The sequence below is a fragment of the Sardina pilchardus genome, chromosome 15 (genome assembly GCF_963854185.1).
Source record: "Sardina pilchardus chromosome 15, fSarPil1.1, whole genome shotgun sequence".
Classification (NCBI taxonomy): domain Eukaryota; kingdom Metazoa; phylum Chordata; class Actinopteri; order Clupeiformes; family Clupeidae; genus Sardina; species Sardina pilchardus.
The window spans coordinates 14,781,484-14,794,738 of NC_085008.1; the positions used below are offsets into that span (position 1 = coordinate 14,781,484).

Genomic DNA, 13,255 nt, shown 5'->3' on the forward strand with positions numbered 1-13,255 from the left:
TACGGTTTGAGTTTAAGACCAAGCTCAAGGGGTTCAGCAATATTTCTAAATATTTGCTCTTCCATTGCAAACCCTGTTGCCAAGATGCGTGTTGTGTTTTCCATTTCTAATTATGCAATGTTTGCACACTGAATCACAAAATATTTCCAGAGGCCCTCCATAAATCCCGATCTACAGTGAGCACGTACGCTCGCTGACTTTTCTCCCCTCTCTGCACTTGAGATCCACTCCAGCTCGCCGTCTGCCAGACAGTTTCTCGACCCAAAAGCCAAAACAAGAGGCTGTACGGAACGTGATGCACGACGGCAGCCCTCCCTTTTCCTCCACAGAAACAGTAGCAGCAGCAGCAGCAGCAGCAGCAGCAGCAGCAGAAGCTGGCCAGCCCGGGAGCAGGAGAGGGAAAAGCTACACCTCGTCGGCCCTCTCTCCTCATCTGTGCCCCGTCAAAATTGGTGTTGACGTTAAACAACAAGCTCAAACTTGTCAAACTTTTACGTGAACATGGAGATTTAACGCACGGCGTGTAGAGAGAGAGGGCACCCAGACAAGCCTGAGCAAATAAATCAATAAATAAATAAGTGGCTGCGCGCAAGTGGACTTTTCTATTAACAATACCTTTAGTGTTTGGTGCGACAGCGCTGTTAACCGTGGATAAATTCACCCCCCACTGGTCAGACGCCAAGCCCAACAGGGACCTGTGGCTTGGGCTGGCCGGCTGGCTGGCACGCTGGCGGTGTTTGGGCTCGTCTTTCTGAAGACTGCCACTGAACACACTCCCCTGTGCCGAGCGAGACGGCCGCCCGGGCCGGCGCTGCCGCCGGGAGCTGGCCAGCGCCACACACACAGGAAAGAGCTGAAGCCACACTGTCTGCAGCCCCGAGAGCGCACCGCAGCAGCCTTACGGCCATCAAACCCGCAGCTTCAGGGTTATTAAAATGCATAAGAACTGTAATTGATAAAGACAATACATGAGGAATGATTTATAGGAAAAATGGAAAAAAATGTGTCTAAATGTAGGCAATTCTTAATTGACTTTGCTTTTGGGGCTGAAGACATTTTATTGCCTCTAATAACGTCTTCTTTCCCCATTCTCTTTTTGAAACCCACAGTGTTTTAACATCATTGCACAGACACCCAGGCAGCAAGCAGGTCTCTTTGGGGTTGAAGCAAAACAAAAGGTTCTTTAGGCCTGAAACACTAAACACTCTCCAGCCACTCATTTCATTGTATGAAAAAAAAAACCCAAGAGCACTCTGCTCAACTGCTGCTCTCGGCTTTCTTTCAGAAAAGCAAAGGACCGCTGGCAGCTTTATTAGAAACCATGGCTGAGTGACGGGTTCCAAGTGTCAGACGCTGATTTGCAGGTCCGCAGACGGAACATCACAGTAGGGGCCGAGATGAGTGGAGATGGGATATGGAACGGGTGCTAAATGGCTGCTGTTCGCACCTTCGGAGCCGATGAACAAACAGGATGAAAAAAAAAAAACCTGCCTGGCATAGCGAGGGATTGGCCGGGCCACTGAGAGTGGACACTGTGTGCCATTACAAGGAAAGCAGGGATTTTTATGTGCCCATGCAAACATCTGCGGTTCGGCAAACAAAAAACACACACGGCAAAAAAAAAAAAAAAGGCCAGACAACGCCGAACTCCCTGACCTCGCACGGCTACGTGCAGCACCGGCGCCAGGGCCGGTGGCCATGCTGACCGTCGGCCAGGCGACGCGGCGGGGCGTGGAGGGAGGATGCTGGGAGAGAGAGGTGGGGCGGTGGCGAGTGTGGCGCGGGAGGTATGGGGGTGGGGAGGGAGGGGTTGGGATGCTCCTTTGTGTCTCAGCTCCCCTCTGTTAGGAGCTAAAAATACACAGACAGACAATCCTCACAGCCAAGAGCCACCAGCCAGTCATCGATGGATGGGAGCTCAACCGTGCCACAAGAAGCGGCGCTAACATGACACCTCTCAGAGGCAAAGCGAGAACAAGAAGAATTAATCATCTTGAGTTCTTCAAATTAAGGTGGTTTGTACAGATTTTCTGACTCTTTGGTCATTACATTAAAATCTAATTGTTCAATACTTTTCACCAAAATCCTATTAATCATTATACAGTCCAAAATGCACATCTTCACTTGAAAACGGTCTCCAAAACTTTCCTTTACTTTCTACTACTTGACTTTCCGTCAACATAACGACTGATAAATGGCCAGGAGAAGTAAACTTCATCTTCACTCCTTACCACAAGATGAAACAAATTGCAGCCACCCCTTTAACCTTGCTGAAAGGTTTACTGCCAGAATAGGGCTGAGCATCACACAGATTTTATGAATGCTCTCACAGGTCTGGTAACGGCTTCCAAACCCAAACCTACAGCAGCGCAGAGGCTTGCTGTCCGGAGAGGAGAGGGAGACATGCAAATGAGACCGTATTAATTTTGGCCCTAATCGGCACCACTACCGCAGCCATAGCCTGTTGGGAGTGCCGTCAGGCCCCCCGATGATGACCAACCCCACACAGAGCTGTTTATGCCACCCCACAGCACTCCGCATTTAGCCCTTCGACAGACAAAATGCAAATGGCATGAATTTTTATGACCCGTTCCATCCCGTCGTTTGTTCGTTCGTTTCCGCGTTAAGGTCTCCCAACGTTTTACTGCGCCTATCAATCCTGCCTCGCTCGCGAGGACCTCTCCTGTACACAGCTCAACCAGCAAGTGGTGATTAACAACTCAAAGTGGGCTATGAGTCAAAGGTCTGGTTTTCGGTCATATGACAGTCCTTAAAATACATTTAACCCATCAGCCACTGGAGCTTGGACCGGCGAGCCTCCATAAGGCATACACAAGTACACTCACAGACACACACACAGACACACACACACACACTGCAGACAACCCCCTCACCATTATTACCACTGTTACTTTGGCCACAAGAGCTTCCAACACAGCCACAACTGATCCCAGCATTACCAACATGGCTTAAGGTGGGATTTTTGGCATGAGGTCACTGACCGTTAAAATAGGACGGATCCAAACAGCAACAAGCCCATCAAATCAAATGGTTCAGTTGTACTGTAACAGCCCAGCAATAGCACTTTCTAAATCATCTCATCAGGATCAGAAATTAAGTTGGCGTCAGAATCATTAAACATGCGCCTTGCATGTTTAAGAGTGAATCATATACTGGTACTGATTTATCCAGACAAAGTATTGCCTAGGGACAAAACATCAGATTCCACCTCTCACACAAACATTCTGTTAAGCAAATGTTGGGATATTGACTCTGGGAGGTTAAAGTGCTACAGAGGCGATAGGTCCAAACAAAATTGTGAAATGTGAAAAAAATTCAGGTAGTTGAATTGTCAGACTACATTGTTAGGATATCATTTAGAACCAGTTCAACTTTGACAACTGAATACTACAATGAAATCCCTAATACCAAAACATGGCATTAAGAGGTCTCTGAAGTGAAATGTAAGTGGTTGTGACTGACATGCATTAGCAAACCTCATAACAGAAAGTCACTTGTTTACAGTTTGTATTTCACTGAACACGAAGAGCAACCAAACTTCCTTTGGCACCCAGTGGAATGGAACCAAACATGGTCAGACATCTACGGTCATTCTTAAGAAGCCAGTAGATACTAGCATACTCTGAGCATCAACACATGGTTCAACTGTTCACAAGCAACAGCTGTCCTAGGAGAATGACCTCAATGCATTCTACAGTTTTCCACAACACTTACTTCTTAACTTGGAGCCAGATTAAACAAAAATGGTTGGCCGACACATGCTGTGACTATCTGTCAAGCAGCCAGGTCTGCATTTACACACATCACATTTGAGAGCTACATGTGAATCATTCACCTCTTCACTTGAGGAACGACCATTTAGTTCACATCAACACAATTTAAAAGGCTCCTCCTTTTAGAGTTGGAGTTTGCTTGTTCTACTCATGCTCACACCACCACACACACACAGCTTGAAGATCAACCTCACTCTACACAGTAGCACGGACGGAAAAAAAAAAAAAACACCAAAAGTAAAACAAAACAAAATATAAAAAAAGCTGTGCGGAGTGAGAAAGGCCACCTCTGAGACTTCAGGAGAACTTGGTGTTCACATGCCACATTGCAAATGAGGAGATGCGTGACCTGGGAGACAGAAGGGTCACTCAAGAGCCATGCAGTGAGACAGTGAGCTGATCTTAACCCCCTCCCACCCCCCTAACCCCCTACCCCAACTGCAAGAGTACCTACAGGGTGGGCCACTTCAAACACATTCCACACGCAAAGCCTGATGGGAAGAATGCCACTGTGATCTGGTAAGTGCCTGAGGATCCCAAACAGAGCCGTTCACAAACACAAGCTAGTGGCCCCAATCCAAAATATTTCATAATATTCTGGGACAATGAGCAATCCCCATTAAATCCTTTAATGGAAATGTAACAAGGCACTTTGCACTGACAATGGTCATTAATACATTGCCTTTTTTTTTTTTGCCTGGTTTATTATATCAGATGGAAAAACAACAGGAATTACTGCACAGAACCAAAAAGGATTTCACCAAATCTGGCTACGCTTTATTTTTATGAGCATGAATGCCGTCACACAGGTCCTCAAACATGTTCGTAACTGTCTCGTTAAGCAGCCGGTGGTGTTTGTAGCACATCTGCTTGCTGAATGAGGAGGACTTTAAAACATTTCCTTGTGGCTCCAAACAGGCTATGACTCAAGTGCATGTCATACACAAGGATCTATATCAGGAATCCAGCCATGTTTAAGCAAACTTAACTGTGAGATAGAAAAACAACCCTACAGGTTCTTAATTGACCTGCTCTTATCGGTAAAGAATGCCAAGTAAGGCACGGAACTCATGGCAAAATATTTCCTGAAAGTGCATAAACATATTTCAAACACGGGAGCAACTGGTGTGCCGTTTGCTACGTATGGAGAATGGCATGACTCCCTCTTAGTGTGGTTGTTATGCAGTCAAAGAAACAGGTTCATGTCATGGCACAGAAATCAGAGAAGTAAGCAGATATAACAATGCATCTTATTCTAATCCAGCAGGTGGACAAACGTTTACCACCCAATAGAAAGAGAAGGATTTGTTAGTTTTCTATTGCAGAATGTGAAATCATTCACTCTCATACATGCGGTGAGTTGTTTTGGTGAAATTCTCAGGCATAGTGAATCAGAATGAAACTTTAGATGTGCTGTGCTATTATGAAAGAAAGATAAACATTGCTAAATGACAGATCCTGCTTTGTCACTATGCACAATTATTTCTGCAACTGGCTAAGAACACTAGCTTACACTACATTCTACAGCTCAGTGGCAAAATTGTCAGATATTCATCTGTAAACAAGGAAGTGTGTGAGTTCAAGCTTGTGTGATCATTAGATGAAAACAACTTCCTTCTACTCCACTCATGTTCCGGTTTCCCAATAATGACACACCTTACAAACTCCATGTGCCTTTATTGGTGCACTTCATTTTATCAACAACCTACTGGTTACTGAGTTTCTCATAGCCAATACTGCAAGTGTATGGCCTGACATTTAAAGCATAAAATTGGCAAATATATATAACAAAATATTGTCACAAGGGTTTCATTTGAGTCTGAAATTCCTGCAGCATAACATATATTATTATTATTATTATTATTATTATTATTATTATTCATTTTCATTTTAATTTGAAATCAATGTTCAATTAGGCCTGTTGTCTTACCACACCTAAATTCAGTCAGAATCCAGAGCAACTGCCTACTACTACATTGTTACATTTTACTACAGTGGACTACAATATATCTTAATTTCAGCGTCCCAAATCTAGAAATAAACCAAGTGCTCATGACTGACTCAAGATTTTCGTTACTGAATGTAAATAAATGCATTCGTATTTAATTTTATTATTGGAGAAGATTGCATACTCTAACATGACGAGTCTAGCGGTGCATTTGTAATGGGGCAAAGACAATAGGGTAACGTACAATAGTGTATTTGATGTACCTCAATGTTTGATTTGCAACACGTAACAGACTCTTGATATTCTAGTTTTCTGACAGAAATCGCGATGTACCCTTACTTTGCCTATTCTAAAGCTGGTCTAGATCACTGTTCCAGTCATATCGTCTGCCACGCATGGTCATGACTTGGAATACAATCAGCTTATAATTTCCAACAATTTCTCTAAACGCCACGCTTTGGTTTCAGATCGGGTTTATGAAGCCGACCACAAGAAAAGACAGGGCACCAGTAAGGCATTGGTAGTATGTAGGCTAATCCACCACTTATGGGATCTTGGAATCTTCTTAACGTTGGCTAAATTTGTTTACGTTTCCAATACAACGTGAGGAGTGTTGCAAAAGTCGCCGCAGGAAGAGGCCTAGGCGTGCGAGCAAATCCTGCGACTTCCAGTTTAGATCCGCCGCCACAGACCACCCGAGTCCGGTGACGAGAGCTAATCTGGCTGCAGGCTCACGTACAGTACCAGGCCTCCGTAATGTTTTTAAGAGGGGGGCGGGGGACTTATCTGCAACTTCACAAAAAAACATATCTGAAAAGTCGAGGGGTGGGGAGCAAGCTCCTTATTGATTATTTCCCTTCTGTATGCCTTCTCTGCATGCTTTTTGTAATGCTTTACCACGAGACCAAAAGGGCAAGCGTTGGAAAAAAATAATAAAAGGCAGCTCAGACATGTCAATGGTAGTAGGTTAATACTCGTTACTGATAAGCAAATAATTAAATAGCCTACACATTTTCCAGAAGCAATAAATAAGATGAGCTATAGCCTGTCATATGCTACAGGTAACCTGTTCACATGATTGAATAGTCCATTGCAATGTAATTAATATGGGGTAGGCAACAATTAATGAAAGTTATTAACAGGCATACTTACTCTCTCCATGTATTGACCCACAGTGGCTCAAGACGTAGACAAAAGTTACCAAAATTACTGCTGACATTTCTAGACGCATCGTGACTGTAAAACTGCTTTTCTGAGCTCAAAATCTGTGCAGGGTAGGCTAGTTAGCCTAATATAATGATCAGCGTCTCAGTTGAAAAAGATATCAAAAAGATGAAAGTGAAAAATATATGTATCACTTAAAAAAAATTCAAAACGGCTATTCAAAACTTTACAAAGTCCCCCGAAGGACCAGGGGTCCAACGTGGTTGAATGTAAATCCAAAACGTCTAGTTGTCCAACTTTGTTCTGCGCCGCAAAATGAATTGAACATTAGCCTAAATGACGTGATCTTGGGTTCTGACCAAAAATATGCAAACGAAAATCTTCATTGTAAATAATCATTGGTCATATTCCACATCGGCTTAAGTTTCCGAAGTCCCTCGTTTCGAAGAGAAATCCCACACCGCTAGTAATGAGGTACCCGAAGGGGTACTATTTGGGAGCTGCTCATACCATGAATGATGAGGTACCAGTTAGAAAATTCCAGTTGAAATAAAAGTGGACAGTTAGAATGCGAGCTACTATCTTCACGTCCAATGGCGCAATGTGACGACCTAATTGATCAGCCACATATCATTATGTCCTGGTTCCACAACAACGCTGTCCTGCTGGACACAGATATTGACCCAAGACTCAGAAGGGTTGGCCGAGCTGGCTTTAATCCACAGGTCGCTGGTGTTTCATGCACTGCCAAGTCTTCCCCCTCTCCGTTCTATCACCAGAAGTTCGCCCTTGAAGAAATGCGAATGGGAAAATGAATACATTCCAATATCCCCTTTAGAGCACGCGTACAGGAAAACCGCGACGAGTTTCCCTACAATATGAATCGACGTTCATATAAATCCGCAAAAAAGCAGTCTGCTCCGGCGTGATAGACGAAAACAACTATCAAAACGTCATTTAGCCTTGGCTAGACAAACTGCACCCCTCGAAAAAGGGTAGCCTCCACGGAGAAGCAGCAGCTTCCACCACAATGCTTTCAAGTGTTAAAACTCCACGCTGTAGCCCCTGATTCCTCGGATCAGCAAATAGCCCCAGCTAATCTGAAACAAACGAGGCTTTTGGTTTGACGATCAACACACGTTCAATGTCGTCTGCAGGATTCAGGATGGCTAAGTAAACAAACTTATTGGCGTGAGGATAGCCGAAAAGAAGAGAAAACTTCGCTCGACCCGTCAGAGGTTCCTCTCTCTCAGGTTCCCCCTCTCTGTCTCTCCCCTCAGTAAACAAGTAGCCTACTGCCAGTCAGCTGGAATAGATACGTGGGATGGTGGAAAATATGGAGCGGATTCTCCTAGGAGACAGTTCAAAACACGGATTGGAGTGGTCTGGATATAAAAATCCATATGAGTATTCTGTGTGCTCGACTGGCAAAAATGTTCATTGATAGGCTTATGCAGGTCAACTAGTGAGTTTCTCGATTTTTGGTTAGCCTAAATGCATAATTTCCTCTCATTTACTATTTCAATATTTACAATTTAAAAAAAAAAATGCAGATCTGTGTAGTTTTTAAAGTAAAGTAGGGCCTAATTATTTTAGCCTACTATTTTTCCATTCAGCAGAGAAGGGCAGATTCAAGGCAAATATTTGCTGTTGTGATCCTGAACAGGACATGATATTTACATTTATATTTAGGCTAGCCTAAAGTAGACCTATGGCCAAAGAGCAAATAATGTTTTGCAGAGCAAGGTATGATTATTTCTCCAGTAGCCTATTCACATACAAGTTTCAAGGTTCTAATGATTGTCTTAGAACAAGACTACTTTCATTCAGTGATGCTGTCAATATATTCCACTCCTCTGTCCTCTTTAACACAACATTTTTCATCAGCTTGAGACACAAAATGCCCTTTATTTTTATAGTGCTATTGATTTGTGTTATAGGGCTAGCATTTCTGAAATATACAATTGTTAAAATGTAGGCCTATATCGACACATTTAATGTCTACCCATTGCGATGAAGCATAATAACAAAACAGAAAATGAGACAAAGAACACCAAGCACCACCTGAATGCATAGTGTGAAAAAAATGTGTGAAAAGAGAAAAGAGTCAGGGAATTTCTCAGACTTCAGATAGACGTACTGCAGATGTACAGTTCATCTTATGCACAATAGATGGCACTGTATAGGCCGACAATTGCATGTGCCGTATTCTGCATCATGCCATATTGGCATAAGGCTGAAACACATTGCTGAAACATTTGACAAAAGCTGAGCTGAGACTGATGGTTGCAGGTAATTCTGTAATTCATAGGTGTTATGCTCCCATTAAGAAGAGAATGCATCTGCAATCAGATAAATCTTGAGTCAAGTAATTGACCCCACTTCTGTACTGGACAGGCTGAAAGTGATTCCCCCACAAATCAAATAATCAATCAATCAGGAAGTGCTAGTTGAGTGGATTTGCCATCTAGGCGGCATTTGATTTAATAAAGGTCATGCAATAAATTAGTCTCTCCTGCTGTGAACTATCTTCCATTTTTAATCATTATTTCTCTTTGTTTATTTGAACAGGAGTTCTGATCCACTCTCTGTTGTTGAGGAAGGATCTGAAATTAGGTAGCAAGAGGAACAGGAAGCTCTCTTTTATGTCACAATTAATTGCGCCTCAGGGTCTGAGGCCCATCAACTAAAATACACTTGCAGACAAAACGTTCTGAGATTATCCTCCTTAAACTGCTCCTGAGGTTGGGAACACACCCTTAAGCACTTCATGTTCTCATTGATGCTGTAGTGCCTGTGCCATCAACGGGGGAGGGGGGGAGTAATTGTCAGTGCACAATAGATTCTCACGTCTTGTAGGTTTAGACTTGTAAGCACAGTCCATTTTTCTGCACGTCTAGTGTGCATAAATATCATCGGCATAGTTCCATTGTAATGTTATAAACATCTTTGATAAACCCTGCTAACCGGGAAGCAAATGTGGAAGCTGATTTCCCATATATGCTCGTCGGTAGAGTACAGAAGGCATTTGATGGCAGACGTTCAGGGTAAAACAGAAAGCCAGCAGGCATGTCAGACATGACAGGCACAGTGCCCAGTGTGTTCACCCGCTATAGGCTGTTGACTTGTTGTCGTGTTCCAGCACTCAGCACCATCCGTTATAGATGTTGGCATCAGGTGTGCTGCATCCTGTGCGTCAAACAAATAGGAACAGGCAGGATATTCACTATTTCCATGTTCAGCTTGGAGGGGAAAAGCAAAGAATTTCATCTTAGACAATTGTGAGATGAGGAAGTAAGAAAGTTATTTTGCTGCCATGCATGACAAGTAATTATATTCATAGTTTTGTCTTGAATGATCATTGCCAATATAACGATTTGGGCACATTTCATAATTGCAGACTACTCCTCACAGACTCATCATAACTAAATATTGCCAAATTCAAATAGCCAGTTGAGTATAGCCTATCACCTGTCAATATATTTAGTAACTGTAGGCTATATGGCAACAGTAAAGAACAGCCCAAATAAGCCAATGGAAGCAAAACTGAGTCAGACGCGATGGCATTAAATCTCTTCCGTCATGATAAGTAGAATACTCTGCCGCAACAGTTTGTTTGTTGGACTGCAAATCCGCTGTTCCGTTTAGCTGGTAGTTGTGACTCAAGGTTACCAGGGAAAAGCTGTGGCCAAATGAAACATTAATCTGCGCATGGTGTGATGACCAACGTTATTAAGCCAATGAGAGGATCTCTAAACCCCCCTCCAGAGAACATCTTGGCTGATACCAAGCAGTGATTATTCACTCTATGATGCAAATGGTCATCCTATAACACTGCCTGGCAGCCAACACACCTGTAATTCATAAAATATCTATCCTAATCAGTGAGACAGCTCCACCTGTGGACCCAGTGACCCACTAATGTTACCAGACAGGTCCCAATCTGCCCTCTTGTGGAAGGAAGAGGATTTGCAATAACAAGATGTGCCCCAAAGAGAATTTACAAATAGGCTATCTATGTTTTAATTATGTGCTGTATACCTTGTGGTCTCTAAATGACAACAGACTTTTCAGTGGATGTTTTAATTGAAATAAACTTGAGGACACTCAGGCTATACTGTTATCACCACCACGTAGAACACCACATATTCTTTTACTCCTACTCTAAGCCTGAGGTAAACAAACACCACCATGTGTGAACGTGATACTACGTTAACCCTCTATCAGAGAAAACAGACCAACTTCGGCTGTGGTCTCTCGGACACCGCCCTTTCCCATCTCCCACAGAAGGACACTTGACCCCACGCCTTATATTTTCAAGGGCTCTCGCCTTTTTTTTGCGTTCCCATGTGAAAGACACAGCAGAGTTTATCAGCGGCTTGATTGCACTCTCGGGTCTGTTTTCCTCCTGTTCTCACTGTTCTCACAGCGATGCTGGACCCAGTCAGCCTGGGTGGGGGTGGGGATGGGGTGGGGGTAATGGTGGGGGGATTAGCTTTATCAATGATTGGAGTGTAGTGCTGCTGGCTGTTCAATCCCCTTCCACAGAGGATGTGTCAGCGTCATCCGGTGTTTGTTGAGAGGAGTCGAGGTCGGGTCAAAGTCATCTGGGCAGGAACACCACAAGCTTGGAATCAGTACACATGTTTGCAGGAAACACAATTTCAATATCCGTCAAACTTTGTCTGTGAGAATGTGACTATCTTAAATAATTACTTTTATTACTGAGCAAAGTTGGTTATATCATGCATTCACAATACACAACTGAAGCCCAGCAAAACAACTGATACCATTCTCTTACCGAGGTCTCTTTAAATAGCAGTCTGAACCAAATGAGAAAGTAGAGGAGTTGGTAGATTCCGGCCTGGTAGTTCTCTGTGGCATGTGCTGCTTGTGGCTTCATCCCCTGTTACTGAGGCAACAGCAGAGAGAAATGGCAATTTTATGGGCAGACCTTTTAGCCAAGTAAATCCAACATAACAAAACCCCAATGTTTGTGTTTTTCAGAGACAAAATGACTCCCCAGAGAAATCCGGTAAACAAATCAGCCAAAGCATTAAATGAATCTCCCTTTCCTCTTGCTGCTCTTGTGTATTGTATGAGCTCTGATCAAAAACGGAAGAGAGCAAGCAATTAGTTTCAATGTCCTCCTTTTAATAATGAGCAGCAGATATCACCACCAAATCTTGTACATCTAAAATGCATGGAGGCCATAAGTCAGTAGTAATAAACAAGTAAGTTAGCACTGATTCCTTTACTCTACATCAGAGATTCCCACACTGTGGCATGTGCAGCACCGGTAGTACACAAGCTGCTTCTTGGGGGTACGCGAGGTGAAAAGCCTGGCCTACAAATTTGATCTGTTTGTAGGTTGCACACACACACACACACAATACACTACCTCTCACACCAAGCTCAAGTTTCTTGAGAACTATACTAGTCATGTGGTTGCCCTGCAGCATCGCTCAAAAAGTTACCCATGTGTCATCTAAAGCATCACAATGAAAAATTCATTGGCTCAGTGAAACATCAATATCTTGGCATCAATATAGCACCATTTATAATCAGTCAGCGTTGCACAGTGCAATATCAATCAATGGGCATACATGTCGGAGACTTGTCTTCACTTGACAACTTAAGTTGTGACTTTTTGAAAGCATCTCTGATCCATTAAGGCTATGAGATGTAACAGGCACATCTGATATATTGACTGTTTGCAGGTTTATTGAATGTCTCGTGTTGATCTCAAACACTGTCCACTTAACAGAGTCAGTGTAGTGATGAAGCAATAGATTAAATAGACAGATATGGAAGGTCTGCAAAGTGATTTCAAGCTCCCTTTAAGAGTATTTGTAAAAAATATTTTCAGAATATAAACATGCCGTATTTTATTTTGAGAAACGCAGTTTCATTCCACTGTATGTGTTTTTTTTCTTCTCCAATATGGCTGGCATGACAAAGACATTTAAACTCACGTAGCAAAATGTGAGTAGAACAAAGGCCATCTCTTAGGCTATGGACACTGACCTTTACTGTGTAGCGCCGTTTTTACAGAAAGCCTGACATTTTCACACCAGGCTGTACAGGAAGCACTGCTCCTCGCCTCTGGCTGAACCCACTGGCCTGATCCCATCCGGGAACTCCTCACAGCTGCCAGTGGTTGGAGGTCTTGTTGCTACTGCAAAAAGTTAGAGGTCCTCCAGTTACAGCCTTTCACCTTATATATAATATCAATCCATTGCTTGAACAGACACTATTCAATGTCCCAATCTAGGTTTGGTCAGTTACACCAGCTATTCAGAGTAAACATTTTGACATTATTCAGCATAGATGAGTACTGTGGTAGAAT

At 43.1% G+C, this 13,255-nt stretch overlaps 1 protein-coding gene across 2 annotated transcripts in view; it reads right to left on the bottom strand.

Annotated features, from left to right (window-relative positions):
- The window catches only part of insrb (insulin receptor b), an 84,357-nt gene extending 76,197 nt beyond the window's left edge, over nt 1–8,160 (bottom strand). For both annotated transcript variants that reach the window (XM_062556102.1, XM_062556100.1), the window contains exon 1: nt 6,895–8,160. In XM_062556102.1, the coding sequence (XP_062412086.1) occupies nt 6,895–6,973 (79 nt within the window). In that variant the 5' untranslated portion in view covers nt 6,974–8,160. The remainder of the gene's footprint in view (nt 1–6,894) is intronic.
- Between the last annotated feature and the right edge of the window lie 5,095 nt (nt 8,161–13,255).